General features: G+C 41.0%; 2 protein-coding genes across 7 annotated transcripts in view; one reads left to right on the forward strand and one right to left on the reverse strand.

Moving 5' to 3' along the window:
• Positions 1–22897, forward strand: part of BRINP3 (BMP/retinoic acid inducible neural specific 3) — a 369852-nt gene that overhangs the window by 262024 nt on the left and 84931 nt on the right. For 3 of the 6 annotated variants that reach the window (XM_020790487.3, XM_078392316.1, XM_020790488.3), the window contains one exon: positions 4488–4769. In XM_020790487.3, the coding sequence (XP_020646146.1) occupies positions 4488–4769 (282 nt within the window). The remainder of the gene's footprint in view (positions 1–4487; positions 4770–22897) is intronic. The other 3 variants (XM_020790489.3, XM_078392319.1, XM_078392317.1) reach the window with 1 other exon arrangement.
• Positions 916–22897, reverse strand: part of LOC144588846 (uncharacterized) — a 73488-nt gene continuing 51506 nt past the window's right edge. Inside the window, exon 2 of the mRNA XM_078392320.1 lies at positions 916–12253. The gene's annotated coding sequence lies outside the window, so the exon portion shown is untranslated. The remainder of the gene's footprint in view (positions 12254–22897) is intronic.

Consider the following 22897-nt stretch of genomic DNA (forward strand, 5'->3'; position numbering starts at 1 on the left):
CCTACCCTAAATGAAGCCACAGCCACCATCTTTGCAAAGGGCAGCCAGTTTACCTTTTTTACACTCCATGGCTGCAGAGGCCTGATGGAGACCTCGACAGTAGCTATTAAGGTAAGGGGGTATCGGTGGGAGTGGGGTGGGGGCTAATGTAGGGAAAGGAATGGGGTGGCTGGGTAAGCTGTGGGGGTGGCTGGCTGTGGGGATGGGTGGCTGCCTATCGGCCTCCGATCAACTAATTGGCAGCCAGTAGGCAGAATGGGCTTCTGTGCCAAGTGGTAAACTCTCCTGGGGGGACCAAATTTGTGGGTAAATAACACAGATTTCCAATATTCAATCTTCACCAAAGTTGGCAGGTGTGTTGGAGGAAGACATAGAAAGCTCTGTTGTGATTCTGGGCTCTCTAAGTTCCAGGGGGAAGCTTTCCTGAAGGGTCGTCTTTGTGAGTATATAACTCAGGGGTCCATGATCAAATGTTCACCAAACTTTCAGGAGTTGTAGAAAGGCATCTGAGAATGCTTCCCAGCAAATGTAGTGTCTCTAGGTGGTTGGGGTCCAGTTTTATAGCAATTTAAAGCAAAGACAGATTGACAGATTGATTCATCAATTCGTTGAAGAATATTCGTATATTCGTATCGGTTGATCAGTTAACCTTGATAGATCACGAATCAAAATGGATCACCATTTTTGTGATTTGTCCCCATCTCTAGTTAGGACAATTAAAATACAACAAAAACAAATACAGTATTTTGAGGGAAATTAACCTATTATATATACTAAAGCTATCAGGTAAAAACAGTTTCAAAAAATTCAAAAAAGGCATAGTATCTTTGTTTTAGTGATGAGGAGCTGCTGAACAATGTGAGTGCTTTTCCATATAAATCCTGCCATTTTCTTTCGCATCTTGTGAGGTTTCTCTTTATTCTTTTTTTTTTCTGTCAACACTGTTTTACAAACAAGAAGGCCATCCTTGGCATTTCACTGTCTTAATCACCCATAGGTATTGCCTCATTGGATTGGGCTGGCCTTGACTTGTCAGCTGAGAGAAAATACAATATACAGTCCAAACGCTTGCAGACAACACTGTGATTCAATATACTGCCACTGTCAGCAGATCATTTCCTTGCCTGATCTCCATAAGTTACTCATATCATGACACCTTGGGAAATGTACATGGAGGATCTCTGTATTCAGTTGGCAACTTTTACTTGAAAGACCCACTTAAGAATACAATGTGCCATAACAATCTTTTCAACAATTGGGGACAGGGGATTGGTGATTTCTTTGGAATTGGATTGGGAGAGACCTTTCCCTCCTTATTCAGTGCCCCTGGAAAGAGTTGACAGATAGCATTATTTCCAGGGATATTTTGATCCCATTTTTAAAAGGTGTAGTGGCAGCTGCCTTTCATAGCTCAGACCATTTTGTAAGTTTGTAAGTTATATGTTCTCACATCTGGATATTACATCCCCACCACTACCTCCAAAACCTCCATACATTTGGGGTGCCCATCCATTCAGATCAAATCTACCCAGTGGCCAATTCACAAGTTCAGAAGTATCAGATATTCCTGGGACCATATCATCTTATCCTTTCAACTGCAGACATCCAATTGCATGATTGAATAAGTGAGACAGAGCATTCCAATACACAATTGCTTACCTATAATTTTGAAAGCATGTCATCCCAAGCAGGATTTTGCCATGTGTCTAAATAATACCCGAGAAGTCACTTTTAGGTCTTTGAGGAAAGTGACTATAATAGGGGAATCATAAGGAGTCAAATTTACCTCTCTCTTCCCTTTTATGACCTTCACCCTACATAATAATAGAAAATAATATGTTGTGAAGTCCATTCTGACTTATGGTGACTATTTCCAGGATTAATAGGTAGAGACTACTCAGAAGTGGTTTACCATTCTTTCCCCTGGGGACACTCTGTGACTATGCAGCTTGCCCAAGTCTACTACACAAAATGGCTTTTCTCTTGGGATGCACGATGGGGAATTGAATTCCCAGCCTCAGGCTCTATAGCCAGATACCTAATTCACTGAGCTATCCAGCCAGCTAGATATTATCTATTAGGGTAAATGTAACACAGTTAGAGGAGATAGCACTGCCTCCCTATGTCATTTATGCCACCCTTGTAAGAGTATACAAATTCTGAAGAGACATAGCCTTTGCTATTTCTGCAAACTATCTGTGTGACTCAGGATTCTGATTTTCCTGGTTCTTCACATGCGGAGACCACCCATGGATAGCAGAACTCACCCTCTTAAGATGAAAAAAAAGATAGGGTGACAAAATCAAGCATCCTCTTCCACCCATGATGAGTTTATTGTAGAAGATAACAGTAAAATAGGATGTATTTCTAAATATGCTAGAATCTTGGTGAGAAGAGATTTATTTATTTATTTATTTATTTATTTATTTATTTATTTATTTATTTATTTATTTATTTATTTATATCCCACCCATCTAGTCATTCGACTACTCTGGGCGGCGTACAACATACAAAATAAACAATTAAAATAGCATCATTATCAAGATCAAGAAGTAATTCAAGATGGGGAAAAAAGAAGATAGATCAAATAGTGCTTGGTGGGAAGGCCTGCCTGAATAGCCAAGTTTTTAATTGGCTTTTAAAAATACCCAGCAAAGGGGCCATGCGGATCTCTGGAGGTAGATTATTCCATAACTGAGGAGCGACTGCTGAGAAGGCCTGGTTTCTTGTTTTTTCCTTTCGGACCTCTCTCGGCGTTCGGCTCCTCAATCACACCTTCTGGCTAGATGGAGTCATACGGGTAGATTTTGGTGGGAGAAGGCATTCCATCAGATAGGTGACGGACATAACTAAATAGAAGTAAAGTGTCAGGTACTTGGCTGTAACTGCCTTAAAATTTGGCTGTCATTCATTTGAGACATCTGCAATATATTAAAAAGGTCTTGATGTGATGAGCTGGCAATATGGCACCTGCTACTAGAGAATGTATACTTCATTGAATTGATTTCCCTCCTGTTTACCTGTTTTGTTTGCCATCTCCACACAGTGGATTTCCCTGCCTTCCTGCTTCCAAAATTTATTGACTGCTGTGATCAAGACAGAGGTTTTGATGTAAACCTCCGCACAGCAAAGCCCAGAAGCCCAAAATCAACTGTTCTAGACAACACAAAGCCAAAAAAAAAAACAACTTTGATTCCTATGTTGACAAATTCAGCAACAGGAACTCTAACAGTTCTTCTGCCTCAGGTTTGAGGTATAGGGGAACTTCTAGACATTGTTAAACTACAGCTCCCATCATCTCTCAGCATCGGCCATATCAGTGAGGGCTAGTGGGAGGTGTAGTCCAACAGGATTAAGAAGTCTAGAAGTCTAGATGTTCCCCAACCCTGGAGGGCCACATGTTTCCCAACCCCGCTGTGTTAGATAAACACCAGTTACTTGGATTACTTTATGGGAAATATGTAGATAAGCAAATACCTCACATGAGGTTGACAAATAATTCCTTTGCTCAGTTTCATCTCTGTCTCGGTCCCTCTCCATTCACATAGGCAACTAGGGGCAAGGTATTGGATCCAGTCCACTCAGATGTCTGCGTAATAATTGTTTAAAAAATGTGTAGTTGGCAACCAATCATGTGGATATTTTATACAATATCACCATTCCACTGGGAAGCAATATGCCACCTCCTTATAGTTTTGGTAGTGCTGTTAGTGTTTTGCTGTTGCTGTTACTGTTGTTGTGCTTTCCCGCATATCCCTCAATATTGTAAGGTTGTCCTGAACAAGTAAAGTTGGGAGGGAAGCACTCAAGGGGTTAATTTGAAGCATAAATAAGTTTATTGGGATCAGGGAGATATTGGGCACCAAGATAATGAAAAACCCTTTGCATAGCTTGCTTTAACTTGAAGTCAAATTTCTCTTTCAATAATACAAAAATGGGTAGGGTTCAAGATTTAAATTATGACTCCCAGTCATTTTTGTTTAGCAAAATGAAGTTTTAAGGCATCTCATGATTCCCTATGTTGATAGGTAAGGTTTCCAAAACAAATTATAGTTAAAAGAAGAAAAGAAAAAAGAAAACCACATATTCATAGAAGAAAATAAACTGATGCTCTATGTTAGGAGTGTTTAGGACATTTTCATTATTATTCATAGATATATGAATAAAAATGAAAAGGCCCCAAACACCCCTGTCTTGTTAGCTTATTAATAGAACTGTTTTTAAAAGAAAAATAAATTAAATCAATTAAGATTGCAATACCCTTGTTTGATATACAACCAACTGGAAAACAGCTAGTTCTTCTTTTCCCCTGTTAGGAAAATAAGTATAGCTGGCATGGGTAGGCAGTTGAGGTATGAAAAAGATGTGGGCTGATAATGTTTGTGAGCATGTTTGGGAAAAAAAAAAAACACCACAGGTTTTCTATACAGATTATTGATAGAATTGCAATAATTGTTTTGAGGAAACCATCACACTTAGTAAAATAGGTTCTTTCCTCCTCCACCCCAACCCTTCCTTTTACCTCTGTCAAGGTCTTCAGCTTATCCTGCCGGAATATTTGCAAGAGCGGTTTGTGCAGGCTGCGCTGAGCTACATCGCTTGCAATTCAGAAGGGGAGTTTATCTGCAAGGGCAACGACTGCTGGTGTCAGTGTGGCCCCAAATTCCCAGAATGCAACTGCCCATATATGGATATTCAAGCAATGGAAGAGAGTCTACTTCGCATAAGCGAGACGTGGAATGCTTACAATAGCGATTTCGAAGACTCAGGTGCGATATTTGAACATATTTAATTATATTAACAAATATTCTGTCGTTTCATAATGGCATTTCTGTTTGTCAGAATGGCACAATAGTGTATCTCTAGAAATGCTCAATTCAATGTCCTATTCTCGTTGCAATGTACTGTGTCAAGGAACTGGGTCTCAGCCTGTGAATCCTAAGAACTATGAATGGATATCTCAAGAACTCTTAACACAATTCTTCTGTTTATTATTCTTATTCTCATCTGAAGCCTGTCCAAGTGGCAAGGGGAATAAAAATGAACAAAGGAGCAGACATATGGAAAAAAGAAAAACATGAATAGGGAAAGACATATTTATACAGAATCTGTGAGAAAACAATAAGGGGAAATATCTGGTAGGAAATGCAATACCTGAAGGCAGGGTTGGCACAAAGTCTAGAGAAACAAATACAAATAAAGTGATGGGAAACAATAGTACAACATTTTGCATATTGTTAGCTACCTCTGGCATGTGCAGGGAAACTCCTGTCTTTAAGGTTTGTATATTCTGAATATAAAACAGGAGGCTTTCCATTTGATGACAGAGCAAAACAAGCTTCAACCTCACAAGCCTCTTCAGCAAGTACAGTTTACATAACACTCATAAAAATTCTGAGTGTGTCCTGTAAAATTAGTACCTACCCGGAATGTTAACAGGGCTGGCCCTGTCATTGGGGAGAGTGAGGAGGCCACCTCAGGTAACAGAGTTGAGTGTCATCAAATTGTTATTAATGGAATTAGCTATTAAGTATTTTATTTCAAGGTCTCCTGCTGGGACTTTACCACAGCTTCCAAACAACTTGATTACTAACATATATTTTGATTTGGATGGAGACACCATTTACTGCTATACCTCAAGAAGAAAAATGTCTTGGGCTACTCTTTGCTATAGCTTGGAGTCAGAATCCTTGGGATAGGAACAAGTTGTAGGAACCAGATACTTAAAAAAAAAAAGGAAGGGAAGATGGGGAGAAAGTGGTGGTCCATGAACTAATATAAAAAGGATAAGAGATACAGACATGGGAAGCAAAGGTTGACACTGAGCAATAGGAGATGGGGGCAATATCTATATGGATGTTATAAAAGGAAGGAAGGAATACTGTATTTTGAGATTGTGTTTTTTTCACGTACCCATGAAGGGTAGAGGAGTAGACGGCAGTGTCTGAGGAGGGAAGGAAAGCCCATCATCACCAGGCCCAAAGATACTATAGAATAACCATGCATTAATTCCTGGGGAATTGTGTTATTTGTAAGAGAGAGAGAGAGAGAGAGAGAGAGAGAGAGAGAGAGAGAGAGAGAGAGAGAGAGAGAGATGCACACCTGAATGGCAATGGTACCTCTAGGAGCAAAGTGAGATCTTATCCTAGAGGCCCCTGGTCTCCATGGCATGATGGGAAGAATTTAGACCTTTGGGACCTTCTTTGTGGTTTGCTTTGGTTTAACTAGGACTCTGAGATCCACGAAGCAAAGGCAGCTGCAAAAATCTGACTCATTCAGACCATCCTATACACAAAATCAAGGAACATGGTACCTCTGAGCAGGAATTTAATTATCAGTACCAACACCAAGCTTCATGTCATTTCACACAAAAATCCACTCCTGGTTTTCTCAATCAATTTTCTCCAGGAATCAGATGTATTTTGCAGTATCAACCCCTTTTGTTAATATACTGCAAATCAGCCAGTGAATTACCTTCTGCCCAGTGGAGATGGTGACTTTAATTTAATGGAGGTGGTGAATCCACTCTGAGGTTTAGTGTGAAATTTGAAGGAGTTGTCAAAAATGCTGAACCTATTGATAGTGTATTCCACTTCCCCCATCTTTATTTAAAAAAAAACATCATGGTCTCTAAAATGTGACAGTAGACTCCCATGCCATTTTCAGAAATGCTCAGAATATCCTGGGCATGAATTCACATCTCACCTTTGCCTTCAGTGCGTCCCCCCTCTCCATGGTCATTCTTTATTCCATTTTCCCATACTCTGTGCTGAGTCTCTTGATTACCTTCTTTCCACTTCCATGACAGGTGTAGCTACACTGCCTTGAGATCAGTGTCCTTTAATAAGGTGGTAGCAAGGGATGTAAAGTGACTACAAGGTGGTCCTATAAATTCAGAGGTCCAGACATGAAAAGGATTTGGCTGCCATAAGTCATAGTTGTTAGCCCACACCGATCCCCTTGCCGAACAACAGTCTTCTCCATCTGCCATTTCCATCTTGCCCTTTCTGGGCTCACATCATGAGGGGAGCAACCTTTAAATACCAACTTCGTTTAACTGCGCTAGGCTATTATGACCTTTACGGCTGTGTGATATACCTCTAAGGGAACGTGTCATGTTCTCACTTCCCAAGCCTGTTTTCAAGCTCTTATTGAGGATACATAAAGGAAGAAGAGGCTGAAAGAAGAGCTTTTGCTCTATAAAATACTCAGTAAAGAAAAATAATAATGGCTGCCTACCTGAATGCATGTATATTATACCCAACTTATCCTGGGCAGCTGTAGGCTTTTACATTTACTTCTTTATTTCACTAAAACAAGAAGAAAGCACAAAGAGTGTTTCACAGAGAGAAAAAGGAGTAGGAGTGTTCTCTGTCTGCTATTTCTGCCAGGGTGCAATAAAAAATGAATTATTTTTAAGAATCAAATTGATTTAAATCACAATTTAAATCACAATTTACATTTTAATTATATTTTTCAAAACTTTAAATCATTCTTTAAATCATTATTTGAATCAATTTGATTTGAATCAAATCCACCCTGATTTCTGACATTTTGCTCTGCTTGTTTGGACATGAGGGAAGGAGTTGAACCTTCCTATGTTGTATGTTTTCTTTCGTTTTTCTTTTGCCATCATCTGCCAGAAGTCCCCTATTAATTTCTTACAATGCATGAGCCACTGTATTGTTTTGATGCAGAAAGAAAATCTTCCCATAGGCGGCAGCAAAGCTTATAGGAGAGGAACTAAAGAACAGCCAGAAAGTGAAATTATGTCTTTGTATTGAATTTGTATGGGAATAATTGTGGAGCTTAGAAAATTATTATTATTTTTTTGTACTGCCAACATTCCTTCAGCCAACATGGCCATGCTAGTGAGGGAAATCTGAGGGTTGCAGTCCAGGAAAAATAAAGACTTCTCCAAATGTCATGGAATGGTCTGCACATGGGGTAACATTTAACTTAAATGTAGTTGTCCTGTTTAAAACATTAAAAAGGGAGAGGAGATTGGCACAAACGCTGTTCGTTCTTCAAGCTGGAACCAGAAGACCTCAGGTGTCCTATTCTGTTTGTGTATATACTGTTTGGATGAGAGGGAGGGAGGGGGGGAGAGAAAGAGAGAGCTCTATGCAAGGAATGTTCGTGCAATGGCTGTGTTTTGCACAACTGCATGCAATAGCCCCCAGATGATGCACACATTTTCACCAACAATGCATCCCTATGAAAACGATTGGGCTATAATCCCTGACCCATACACATGCTACTGAACTGCTGGCACGCAGGTATAGTTCTGTCTGGAAGCAGGCGTAGTAATACTGGGGTCCCCAAACCCCAGTCCATAGCCTGCTACCAGGCCGTGGCCTTGGCAGGACTGGGTTGTGGAGACAGATCTCCTATTCCCCGCAAGTACGCCACACACACACACATTCCCCACACGTATGGGTGCCCTGCCCACCCATGAATGTGCGCAAGGGGGTGGCCCACTCCCACACCCCCATGCCCCCCATGCGTGCGCACATTGGTGCCCTGCCCACTCACGTGCACACCCCACCCAGCTGTGTACACACCCGCACTGCTGCGCATGTGCACAGAGGTGCCCTGCCCACTCTCATTTATTTATTTATTTGTTTGTTTGATTTATATCCCGCCCATCTGGTATATTCTACCACTCTGCCCACCTCCACACAGATTCCCCCCCAACCAGTCCATGGTTCGGAAAAGTTTGGGGATCACTGTAGTATAACTAATCCAATGTGAGTAGTGTTGGAGTTTTTGCAGCTTTAAACACTGCCTTTTGCAGATTTGGCTGGGAGGGACCTTTCCAGGCTAGAGGGATGGTTAACCTATCCAGCAGTAACCAACAATTCCTTCTCTGCTTCTGAATTCAAAGAGAGTCCCACCTGTCTGCTCAGAGACTTTCACCCTCTCTTCAGTATGTTAGAAGCAGTCAACAGTATCAGGAGGCCTGATGCTGAAAAGTAGGCATATTTTGTTAGTTTGCTGTTATCTGTTCTATTGCAAATAATGAGCCTTTTCTTTCTGCCACTAATGCCGTAGTGTGAGTTATTGAGGCTATAAGTGCCAGTTGATGAGAAAAAAACAGTGGTCTACTCTGAGGAACTTGAAGCTATACTACTTGGTGATTCCTTGCACAGCTAGAGGAATTTTACCAAAATTCAAAACTTTGCAATAGGTTCCTTCCTTGATAGGGATGGAACAAACGGCTGTTTCCATAGGTCTGAGCTGACAGCCTCCAGGAGATTACAGATGATCACAGGTTAACCACCCTTGCTTTAATAGTTGCTACAACTGGGATATAATTTTGATGCATTCAACACATAATGAGGAGAGGAAAAAAAATCTATAGAGGTCCGTGCGTGTGTGTTTATTTGTGTTTGTACAAACATTCATATCTCTCTTCTGCCCTTGATACATACATGTGCAGAGCAAGAAGAAATTGGCATTCCCTTCTGAAACAAATTACAAAAGCTATCTGACCTTCTTTCTCCTGTTTACACTGAGGAGCACATTATCCAACATAACTGAATCCTTGCCTTTCCCATTTCTTCTAAAAATGTAAAGTATTCTGTTTCCACCTCACTAGACTGAAATTGGAACTCTTTTAGACTGTTTGCTCAGATCCATCTGCTGGCTTCTTATCGTTATCGTCTTCATACAGCTGTATCTTGTAGCCTTTAGATTTTAGTTGCTTTCTTTGCAGAATTAACAGCTGATTGATTAAAAAAATCCATAGTGATGCTGTTCACCCTCAACCTCAGTGCTTGATTAACATCGCAAGGAAGAATTAACATTTTCCTTTCTATAAAGGAAGGAAAAATGTTCAAAGCAACAGCAATGGGTTTTGTTTAAAAGAGGAGATAGCTGATTCATCCAAATATTAGTTGGAAAACTGCATTTTCCAGTATACTAAATTTATTTGTTTGTGTGTTCTGGGCAACCAAATAAAAATCAACTTATAGTGATCCTAATAGGGCTTTCAGTGTAAGTGACTTATTTCAGGAGTGATTTTTGCCAGTTCTACTCCCCCAGTGAGTTTCCATGACCAAGTGTGGATTTGAACCCTATTCTCTAGAGTCCTAGTCAGTCACGCTAATACACCACACTGGGAATCCCAAATATATTTAGATGTGTAGATATCCCCTGATATGTTCATGGTATGTCCAAATAATCTATACAGATGTACCTTGGTTTACATAGTCCTCAGTTTGCTTAAGAAATAATGTCTCGGTTTACATTTTATGGTGTTTTTTTTATCCTACAGCCCTTTGATCCTGTAGCCCTTTCATCGCTGCTTTACCCAAAGTAATGCAGCCATGAAAGGGCTGCACGATCGCAGTCCTTTGATCCTGCAACCCTTTAAGCCGTTTGCACCACTGCAAAGCCAAGCATTCTTCATTTACCATATTTTTCCATGTGTAAGACAATACTTTTTCTTAAAATAGTTAGCGTAAAATAGTTAGCAATGCTGCAGCCCTTTACTTTGGGTAAAGCAGCCATGAAAGGGCTGCAGGATCAAAGGGCTGTGACCCTGAGGCACTTTGAATCCTTTCCTTACTTCCGTGTATAAAATGACCCTCAATTTTTACTCTAACTATTTTAGGAAAAAGTATTGTGTTATACACAAAAAATACAGCAAATGTAGAATGCTTGGCATTGCAGTGGTGCAAAACAGTGATCCAAGCATGGATCCTCCTGAATCCACATGATTTTAACATGGGATCTGCTCCCAAACACTATCAAATCATGTCCCTTTTGTATCCACATAATACAGCATGGAAATGAAGGGTGTCTGGTTTTTCAGTGATGCAAAAATACTGGCCCAAGTATGCATCCCCATGAATCCACATGATTTTAGTATGGGGTTGTCCCCAAGCCACTGACCAATCTGTGGCAGAGATGGTGCCTATGATTGAGATTGTTTGGGAGATGATTCTACATGAAAAATCATGTGGATCCATGATGATCTGTGACTCTGATCCAGTATCATATGTGTACTAAAATAAACTACCCTTTGGGTAGACAGTATTTTATATTGCTTTCCAACCAGAAAGCATGCTTCCCTGGCAAAGTAATCCATGCTTCCATTTACATTACGTCATGGAAACACTTAAAAAAAGAATGAAAAGCAGAGCGTGATACAACAACATTTCTTATTGTCAGTAGTATCAGACTCTCAGTTTCTCAAAAAGACATCCAACGGAAGCTAATCTGTGCCATGTTTCTAGGACAAAATTTGACAGGATGACAACTTTTATAAATATTAAAAGTCAGATCAATAGCTCAAATAGATCAAAATGTCTTCACTGTTGACTAAAGGTCAAGGAGGGCTATATGAGGAGGAAGGTCCATATTTCTTTCTGTACCTCCACGGCAGAGGAGGAGAAACTTCACATAGGAACTTTTGTTACTGAAGATGTAAATCCTCACCTTGCTTGTCCTAAGAGATAGACCCAGGAACTGCTAGATTCTTCTCTTCACAGTGAAAATGGTGAGGTAGTTGCTGGGCCTCCTAATCCTATTGCAGTGGAAAGAAGAGTGTTTTGCCACAATGGGGGGAGGTGATTCTGCGTGTTTGTATGCATGTGTGTTCTTTGCTTCTCAAATTAAAAGGACACTAATTTGGGGCAGATGTATTTGGCACAAATAACAGGGAGCTTAATGAAAAAATATTTCCTTGTCTGGTTCTGAGCTGGAGGCCACTTATCTCACAGGGCTTTCAAAATCCTTCTCAGTATGACTTTACAAGTTAAGAATACCTAAATAAAGGAGGACAAGAAATTTACCAAGCATCCTTCTTATCCCTATTTGTCAGCACGTCTAGTTTCCCCTTTATACTGTACATAAGTTATGCCATTGTTGGAGACATTTCTTTTCAGATGGTACTTTGCTGTCCTAACTGTCATTAAAATATATATTTTTGAACTGAAATTGGCTTTATACATGAATTACCTCCAGGTTGCTGGTACTTTTTGCTGTCAGTGATGGGCCATCATCAGTTTCATTCAGACAATAGGAAGTCCAACTGCAACTGAACACCAAAACATCCTAATGCTGGTTTAAATCCACTTAATTCCCTATTTTATGTTGTGAATCTGTATCAACATGCCTAGCTAAGGTATTTCTGTAGCCTTACCTTTTTTGTTCCAGTTGCATTCTCTGTGTTTTTTTCCCGTTCCTCACTTCTTCACAGAGATTGAATTATTAACACCCTCTTGCTGAAAACCGCTTGACTAAGCTGATGGGATTTAAAGCAATAAAGAAAATTCACAAGGAAGTTCTAGGAAAGACAATTTGCTACAGCCATTGACTGAATATTATATCAAAGGATTTGAAAGTAGAAGACTTCTTGCATACCTCTACCAGTTCATGGCCCGTTTGGGCATTATTAATTTTTTTTTTCATTAAACCTTCCTACTGCTCAGTGGAAGAGAATGATATTTCTAGTTACTCATTTCAGAACAGGGCTCTGAGACTGGTCCTTTAACCAAAGAAGAGTGCAAGAGAAACTAATGGAGCACCCAACAGCAACAATATATTTCTGGCTGGCATATCTCTTTGATGGAAGTCATTACTTTTTCAACTTGCAGGAGATTTATATTTTCTTATTGGCATATGTCATACATGAAGAAAGAGTAGATGGCACCATAAATTCAAATATAACAGAAAACAATTCAAAGGCATAGAAGAAATTATCCTTTCTTAAAAAAAAAAACAAAAAAAACACAATTCAGGATGGATGACAATTTTGCTCTACTTTTTCCAAAAAGAGCTGTACTAGATCCTGACCTCAGTAAAATTTCCCTTCTTTGGAAATGACTGTTTTGTTGACATTTTTATTTTATATTATTTGGTTATTTTTAGAGCTGGTATGCTGGCTCCTCAGGTACCGTGCCAAGTTAACACTAAACTTTCTTCACACAATTACATACCTTTTAAGAGGCTTCTTCCTGTGGAAACTGCTTCAAGAAGAGTTTCTCTCCAGGCACAGAGTAGTAGACAACCTTCAGTCTCGAGAGACTATGATAACATGCTCTGAATAGAGGTCTTGGAACAGCGTCTAGTGTGGTTGAGAAGGTCAATACAAGAGTGACAATCCCTTCCATACTGAAGACAAATGCAATCTGTCCCCTGTCCAGCTCCCTGATTTTGTTGATTTCGGGACTGCCTCTTTACCTCAGCCTGCTGACCAAGTGTCTCTTCAAATTGGGAGAGGCCATGCTGCACCGCCTGCCTCCAGGCTGAACACTCAGATGTGAAGGTTTCCCATCTATTGAGGTCCATTCCTAAGGCCTTCAGTTCCCGCTTGCAGATATCCTTGTATCGCAGCTGTGGTCTCCCTCTGCGGTGCTTTCCCTGCACCAATTCTCCATACAGGATACCTTCTGGAATCTGACCGTCAGCCATTCTCACAACATGCACAAGCCAATGTAGATGTCGCTGTTTCACTAATGTATACATGCTAAAAATTCCAGCTCATTCAAGCAGAGTGTTTTGTAACAAAGATATGAGTATGCTTCATTATGGGAAATAAGAATACCTAGACAGTGGCACAAAGAGAGCTGATCTGTGGTTGAGTGCCCCATCCCTACCAGTGAGTGCTCACTTAGTGGCAGTGCCTGAAGGAGGTGGGGTGGGGTGCTGATGTTGAGTGGGTGCCCACTGGTGGGGGAAAGCACCAACGTTCAAATCAGCTCTTCAGCTGGGAAATGAACCACAACAATGCACCAGATCAGTAGCTCATGACCACCTCTATACCCCACCATTCTTCCAAACATTTGATTATTCTGTCACACAAGCTATGAGTCATTAGCTCCAGTCTCTTCTCACTGGGGAAATGAAAGCTTTGAGAGGTCATTCTGCCACTCATGTTTCCTCTCTACTTCTTCTAGTAACATCTTTGGGTCCTAGGCATGAGAAACTGAAAAGTGGGAATGAGTGCACAGAGGGTGGGAAATTGCTTCAGGCAGCTGAAAGTGAGGCCTTGCTTGAATCAATTGATGAAGGAGCCAAACTTCCATCAGAGGCCTTCACTTCCACCAGTGCTGCTGCTGCTTGATTCTTCATGGTCTCTGTAACAGAAGCCTGTTTTCCCTACCCATGATGGCTAATGATCTGCCAACTGAAACTGAAACAAGCACCTTCCTTGGTTCTCTTGCACGCCGACAAAATATCTTCCAGAAGCCCTACAGGAGTTTTAGCACAAGCCTTAGCTTTTTAATTCAGAGATAATGTTGCACTGAGTTGAATGGGATGTGCTTCCTGTTACATGTTGTTTAGAATTATGTATGTTGGTGGTGTGGTGAAAGGTATCTAGTAAGATAGGTGAAGTTTTGTTCACATTACTGATTTAAATTGTGTATTTGCCTCTGTTCAATCAATTAAATCAATTAAGATACATTATTGATGTGGGAAATGAACAGAGTGTTCATATTATGGTTGACTGGCTAGTTCCCTGTGCTCCTTTAGAAATGTTGGATATGCATTTTATTCCCTGTTGTCTCAAGTTCTGTGTCTCTTCAGAAAGGTGTCAACATTCTGTGACCATTGAGCATGTACAGTTTGGGCTGTCAGTTGACTCAGTTGTCATTGGATCCTCTTGAGGTCCCCACCCACCCGCCCAACGCTTGTTCTTCTTTGGGTTTCCCCAAGGCTACTGCTACATCCCTCTGTTGCATGGATTGCACTGTCGTCCCTACAGTGGGACCAGCACTGAGAGAATTCAGGTTACTGTCAGTGCATGATTCAAGGAGGCAGAGATAAATCCATTAAGGCTTCAATCTTTCCGGGTTTCAGTTTTGTAGTTCAGTCACTGAGGTAACAAAATCATTCTACACACAGATAAGGTTGGAGGTACCTTCTAATGTATACAATCTATGAAGAAAGACTATGTCTGTTATCAGCATCAGTCTGACTGTTTTTAAATCTGCCCAGCTTCTTTTCTTACTATTGATAAGTGAGAAAATATGCAAAGACTAAGATGTTAGGAAAAGTGGAAGGTGGTGGAAAAGGAGGAAGACCTATAATGGAATGAATTGACTCAAGAAAGGAAACAACGCCGCCTAGTCTGCAAGGTCTTATTTGGGCTTCTAAAGATGGGATATTTTAATAGTTATTAATTTATAGGTTCACCATAAATCAGAAGCAGCTTAATGGCACATAATGCACACAGGCAACAACATCATATTGTGCTGTGCAGGTATTTATATATAAATGATGCAAATGAAAATAAGGGAAAACTCAATATAGTTTTCTTCCCTTAGAGGGAGAGACAGCTGTCTTGGTTGTTCAGTGATGTTTGCAATTGCTCAGTACGTTTTGTGACTGCTCCAAGTAGAACAGGGCCAGTGACTAAATCAGGAGTGGCACCTCATTCGTATGCAAAGCGGGCATCACTACCAGTCTTAATTGAAAGGCTCCTTGTGAAAAAGCCCAGAGAAGATTCACTGGCAACTCAAAGTACTTTTTAATCACTGAAATGAGAGACGTTAATCAATACAGTTCACTCCATTTGCCCCTGGAGCTAGGGAGAAATAGTCTGAAGCAAAAACAAACACATAAACAAATAAATAACCTCCGGTGAATTCATAATATAATTATTGTTTCCTCTAGTATCTTAAAGGGATGTTAATTTGCCTCCCAGTAATTAACTTGCCCATGTCATTGACAAGAAATTTAATCAATAAGAGGAGAAAAATCCACACATCTACCAAGTTGTCACTGTTGTGGTAATGGCTCCACTACTATCCCACCCATGGAGGTGTCTCTGTTTTACTGAAAGGAACAGGTGGAGCCTACATAATTTCTTCATAGAGCCAATATTTAAATTTCTCCTGTCATAGAACAAAATGCAAACCCAGCCCATAATTTGTATTCTCCTCACCTTATTTTCAGCTCTAAAAGCATTAAGGGACACCTGCTAGCACAGCACCTGGCAAATCCACTTATGAAAAGTCACACAAGTTGTAATGTGCTAAGATATGCAGAGCTATTTTGATGACACTGTAATAAAGTGGGAAGATGAAAAAGCTGGCGCTCATGGAGGCCACCATATATTGCACAGTATATAATCTTTTTACACTGCTCATAACAAACTTTTGCTCTTACGGGGAATACAATCTGGTATGCCCCTTTATTTTTTTAAAAAAAATTAACAGATATTCAATTCTGTTACATTTCTCTATCATTAGCTGTCCCAAAAAGGAATTTAAAAATAGTTGAACATATGTTACAGCACTGACACAAAAGTGTTGGGATATATGTGAGAGTGCGGATCTATGCATTGCCTCTGTGTCAAGAGAGATTGTGAACGAGGAAGGCCAAGCCCTTCTCTTTAGTCATAGGGTGGAGAATTATATTCCCCCCTCCTCATTCACCATTGATCCAATCGTGATCTACCATGATGGTTATGTAAGTTTTTTAAAGGGTTTTTTTTAAGTTTATAGAAATTAATGCAGCATGCTCTTTGAAAAGGCTACCTCCCCTTCAGTCTAAGGTGTCAAACTAGATGATATGTTTATTACATATTTGGCAGAGGTGGTCTCCAAATAAGAAAGCACATTTGTTTGTCATATCATGCAATTTTTTTCCATCTGCATATGCTGTATTTAGTGTTCGTTATCTTAGGACTCAGTCATATATAAGGACCAGATTTGAACTGATAAAACAGTTATTAAAAATGTTTTAAAAATTCCAAGTTACATGAGCCCCCTTTTTTTGGCTATCAACCAAGTTATTTTAACATGTATGCAAAAGTGATTTGCTTTGAATCATTTCAGCATATATTTACTCTGTTGGAGTAAATACTATCTTATATATTTTCTCTACTGAAAATGGTAGGCAGAGCTACAAGTATATGGAAGCCTAAGGAATGGGCAGGCACAACAAAGAAAACATGCAAGACAGCCCATTATTTAAACGATACAGTACTAATTTCCAATTAAAAATAAATGTTTAAATAATATTTCAATCTGCAATCCAAAGCCCACCTCTTTGCTGTCTCTCTCAATAAATTGTATTCTTTCTTGATGCCCTTAATGTGGAACCAATTCCATTCCTTCCTGTTATTTTCATCTTTTTGCCCCCTCTTTCAAGTGTCCCTCCTTCCCTGGCACCACTGTGATACCAGTGTCCCCATCCTGCTGGTGGTCTCCTGGAAGGGTGTCCCCATTCTGTCAGTCTGTCATTTCAAGAAGGTGCCACCTGTCTTGTCCTGCACCTCCTCTCTGCCCCACTTAATTTACCATATTCTCAAAGCCAGCCAGGGCTGCCTTACCTCCTCTCTTCCTCCCCATATGCTCTTTCTGTTTCTGTGTCTCCAACCAGCCTCCTCATGCACTTCCACAAATACTCCTTTACCTCCTACAGTCACCACAAAAAGTTCCAGAGGTTTTAGTTTGCAAGCTGACCGTGCACAACAAAACAAAGGCTGTGTGACTTTAATTTGATTTTAAAACATTGGGGAAAACATTGATGTAAACCAGCAATGTGACTGAGCCCTTAGAATTGTTCACTGAAGAATATTCATGGATGTAATATCCAAATCTGATGGTTGAGGAATGCATCATGGATGAAATCAAATTATGGGATGATAAATCCACAGGATCAGGACTCACAATTTCACTTAACCACTGCCTGAAAATATTAAACAAAAACGTCAGAAATATGTTTCCCAAAAATATGTACTACGAGGATTGTCCACTAGAGGAATCCAGAGACTATGCTATATATCGGGGTCCCCAACCTTTTTAACCCCACGGACCAGCTGGAGAAGGTGGAGCACACCCTCGCACTCACATGCATGAGTGAAGGAGCACTCTGTCTCTTGCATGGGCATGCATGTGCTCATGTGCATGCACATGTGCAAAGGAGTGGGAGCATGCTCGTGTGTGTGATCGTGCGCATGCACAAACAGCAGCACAGTGCTCATGTGGGTGCTCGGGTACTTGTGCGCATGCACAAAGAGGCTGTGTGTGGAGGAGTGTGTGCAGGGGGCGAGGTCTGTCTCTGCAGCCCGGTCTGGCTCAGGCCACAGACCAGGATTGGGCCGCGGACCGGGGGTTGGGGACCTCTGCTATATATAACATTTCTACAGCCATACTTTTCAGAATAGATGGCAGGGGCTTGGAACTGATCCCCTGTAGATATTGCAGTCCTGCTGTTATTGGAGGGGATATGTGTTCTCTTTAAGATCCAGTATGATCCTAAAGCAGGGTTTCAAGTAGGAATAGGAGAAAAAGCATGATCAATATTTTCACATGGGAAATGTCAATGTTTTGCATTTTGGCACTGCAAAATAGTTTCTCTCCCCTAAGAAGGGTGCATAATATCTTGCATGCATTTTAAAAATATGCAAAACTAAAAACCTGCCTTTGGAAAATATGTGCCATCATGCATTAGTTCAAGGTGGGAAATATTAAAAAGCATCTATTAGCAAATTCTGTGCAAATTAGAAAATTTGACCACTGCTTTTCCCTTTCTTTTGCCAAGCCATGGGGCTTAGCAAAAGGAAGGGAAAAACAGTGGTCAAAGGGCTGCATGATCATTGAGCCCTCAACAAGTGGCAGAGGCAGCAGGAGACGGAGACGGAGACAAAGAAGCAGCTCGGGCTGCGGCAGTCAATGAGCAGCAGCGAGAGGCGGCTGAGCCCGGCTGCTTCTTTGCCTTTGTCTCCGCCTCCTGCTGCTGCCTTCTGTGTATAAAACAACCCTCAATTTTTCCTCTAATTATTTTAGGAAAAAGTGTCATTTTATACACAGAAAAATACGGTACGTTATGTGGCCATTTCACAGTGTTACCTCCCGTTACTCATAGAAATTGTGATTCTGAAATTCTTAAAGTTACAATTGTTCTTATATCTTTGTGCCAATGAAAAATATTAAGGCAGACTTTGATTGAACACCAATAGTCTGGGATTATTAGGAAAACCTGCTTCTACTGGAGATAAAGTTTCACTAGCTTTGTGTTTTGTGATTTCTACTGCTATTTGACTTGCATTACTACTGCTGCTTAGTGCAATGGCCCTGGTCATAATTAAACACACTGTTTTGAAAAGGGAGAAGTGAACATCTGTTTTTTATCAGAGAACAGCAGACCTTGAAAACTTACAATACATAAGCCAAAATAGAGTCTACCAATCAAGTATGTGTCCTTCCAGATAGCTGAAAATTCCCTTGCTTTTTCAGTCCAGCGCAGGTGCCAAAGCAGATGTATGAAGATCCAGATAGGTCACCATGGCTGGTGGGTTGCATTTGTCTTGGTGGACTACTTGTGCAATAAGAGGGTGGAAGACATACCAAGATACATAATCCGTTTCAAGAAGAAAGACTTTCTAATACTAAATAGATGCTAATACCTCAAGTTTCTCTCTTATCTTGTGCTCCACAGAGCTTTCTACTTAACTGGCTTTCATAAACCATTCCTGTATTAGAAGGGTAAGAATTTAACTATGCATTCCAAAGCTATGGGAGATTCAGAGTCAGTGTTTTCAAGACATGTTTCCATTTTTTCCCTTTATGGTGAGTTTAATGGTAGTCTTCCTTCCTTCCTTCCTTCCTTCCTTCCTTCCTTCCTTCCTTCCTTCCTTCCTTCCTTCCTTCCTTAATTACTTAATTACTTAATTACTTAATTACTTACTTATTTTCAAGACTTTCTCCTTGAAAAGGACCCAAGGCAGCTTACAACAAAGAAAGGCAATATTTAAAGTTGAAAGTTGAAAACAATGAGCATATAATGGTGGTTAACATCATTAAAAGACAGTATTTAAACAATGAATGTTTAAACAAACAATGAATGTGAAGGCATTTTACATTATTAACAGGCATTATTAAGGCAAAGATAAATAAGTGTACAAAAAGTCACTCTGAGAAATGGAAAATACAAAAATGGAAAATGCAAGTATTACTAAAAATCTAGTCAAAGTAGTAACAATATACCTATAAAATCACACACAGATAGCTGGTTACGGGGGGGGGGGGCTTGCCTGAAGAGAAAGGCCTTTGCCTGCTTGCAGAAGGATAGCAAAGATGGGGCCAGTCTGGCCTCCAGTGGCAAGGAGTTCCAAAGTCTGGGAGGAGCAACAGAGGAGGCTCTCTCTTGTCTCCCCATCAGATGCACCTGTGAAAGATCATCTCCTAGTGATCTTAACACCTGAGCCAGCTCATAATGGGAGATATGGTCTTTGAGATAGCTTGGACCCAAGCCATTTAGGGCTTTATAGGTTAAGACAGTACTTTAAATTGTGCCTGGTAACTGATTGGTAGCCAGTGGAGCTGCTGTAACAGGCACAGTTATGTAATCCCTTTACCAGCCCCAATCAGCAATCTGGCTGCTGCATTTCGGACCCTCTGGAATTTCCTGACATTTTTCATTGGCATCCCCACATAGAGTGCATTACAGTAATCCAGCCAGGAAGTAACTAGGGTGTGTATCACAGTGGTCAGATCAGATCTCTCAAGAAACAGATGTAGCTGGCACACTAGTTTTAATTGTGCAAATGCACTCCTGGCCACCACCAAGACCTGGGCATGCAGATTCAGGGAAAAATCCAGGAGCATCCCCCAAGCTGCTCACCTGTTTTTTCCATGGGAGTGCAATCCCATCTGGTTCTGGCAGTATCCCTATTCCTTGATCTGCCTTTCAATTGACTAGGAGCACCTCTCTCTGTCTTGTCTGGATTAAGTTTCAATTTATTCACCCTCATCCACTCTATTACTGATACCAAACACTGATCTAGAGCCAAAGTAGCTTCCTCAGATTTAGGCAGCAAAGAGAGGTAGAGTTGGGTGTCAACCGCATACTGGTGACACTGAACCCCAACAATCTGAACAATCTCTCCCAGTGGTTTCATGTAGATATTAAATAACATAGGAGACAAAACAGAACCCTGAGAGACTCCACAGGTCAATGGTTTTGAATAGGAGTCCCCCAGCAACATCTTTTGAGTTCTCTCCTCCAGGGAGGACTGGAGCTACTGTAAAACAGTGCCCCCAAGTCCCATTCCAGAGAGGCAGGTCAGGAGGATACTGTGGTCAATAATATCGAAGGCTGCTGAGAGGTCTAGCAAAACCAACAGGGTCACAAATCCCCTATTCAGCTCCTGACATAGGTCATCCAGCAAGGTGACCAAATCAGTCTCTGTCCCATACCCAGGCCTGAAGCCAGATTGAAAAGGATCTAGATACTCTCTCTCTCTCATTCAGGGACCTCTGGAGCTGAGAGGCCACAACCTGCTCTAGTATCTTCCCTAAGAATGGGATATTAGATAGTGGTTGGTAATTATTCAGTATTGTGGGGTCCAAGAAATGCTTTTTAAATGGTGGTCTTACTATTGCCTCCTTTCAGCATGATGGGATCCTACCCTGTTGCAAGGAGGTGTTCACCACTCCGCGTACCCAGTCAACCAGTTCCTCTCCGGTGGCTTTTATTAATGAGGAAGGGCAAGGATCCGGCAGGCATGTAGTAGCCATCACCCCCCCCACACACACACACACGGGTTCCTGACCACATCATCAAGCTGCAGAAACTGGAACTCATCCATTAACACTGAAGTCGGGGGCAGAGTTTCATTCACAGGATCTGAAACAGTTACAGAATTCAAGTCAGAGCAATTTTGTCTACAAAATGTTGTGCAAATTCTTCACAGTGAGCTACAGTGTGGTCTGCATTATCTTCCTGAGGGCTAGCAGGTAGCAGGCCCCTGACCATTCGAAAAAGCTCTGCTGGGCGATTCCATGGAGATGCAATGGTGGCAGTTAAGAAGGACATATTTGCGGCTACCACTGCCATGGAACAGGCCTTCCAATGAGCCCTAGCTCTTTTTAATCAGATTTACTCTGGGTTTTCCATCATTGTTGCTCAAATCTACAGTCCACTTGTTTCATCTCCATCAACTCCCTGGTTAACCATAGGGCCAGTCCAGCTCTGCTTTGAAGGAGGAAATATTTCAGAGCAATTGTGTGATGGCTTTTGCCATTTCTGCATTCTAGAAATCAACCAGAAATTCAACAGGGTTTATTCAAAGGCTCTGAGTTCCAGACATGTGGAGTGCAATTCTTTTACACTGGGACAAGTCGCATCAAATTCAGTGGGGCTTCAGTGAATAATAATCCACAGAGATTGGCTATATATAATGAACTTGTGCTTCAGAATTTCAATTTTTAATTTCCTTCTTTCCTATTATTCCTTGATTTGCATTGTTTGCTATTTTGGGTGCACATTGTTTTGCCCCCACCTTCATATTTGTATTTATTAGTGATTTCCTTCCCCTTTTGAAAATGTATTAAATCTTGAGCATTGCTTTGAGTGACAAAGGAGGGAGAAAAGTGGAATAAACATATGAATAATTATAACCTTAATAGTTTATTTTATTTGTTTATTTTAGGACGTGACAGGGTGAGTCCTTCACTATGGATTTGCTTTCCATTAATTTTGTAACAGTGGACTCTTCAAGTATTTTAGACATACTGAATGAAATTCAGCAGTATACCTTATCCTGTATAAGACTGATGACAAAATCAAATTATTTCTGGTTTTTCAGAAATAAATTTTCTACCCCACCCAACAAAAATGATCCTTTAGGGTTCCTTATATCAAAGGTTGTCAACCCCTGGTCCGCGTCCCTGAGCTGGACAAGGCTGCAAAGACAGACCTCCCACCCCCAACACGCACTCCCCTCCCCACAGCTGCTTTGTGCAAATGCACGCATGCCAGCACCGGCATGAGTGCTCCCTCACCACTTCACACATGTGTCTGAGTGCCTGTGTGAAGAGGTGGGCGGGCACATGAGTGGGTGTGCAGGTGCCCCTGCACATACGCGAAGAAGTGGGGCAGTGCTCACGCCAGCTCTGGCGGGCAGGCAGGCGCTGCCCCACTGCTTCACACA

Source organism: Pogona vitticeps, chromosome 4 (assembly GCF_051106095.1).
Source record: "Pogona vitticeps strain Pit_001003342236 chromosome 4, PviZW2.1, whole genome shotgun sequence".
Lineage (NCBI taxonomy): Eukaryota > Metazoa > Chordata > Lepidosauria > Squamata > Agamidae > Pogona > Pogona vitticeps.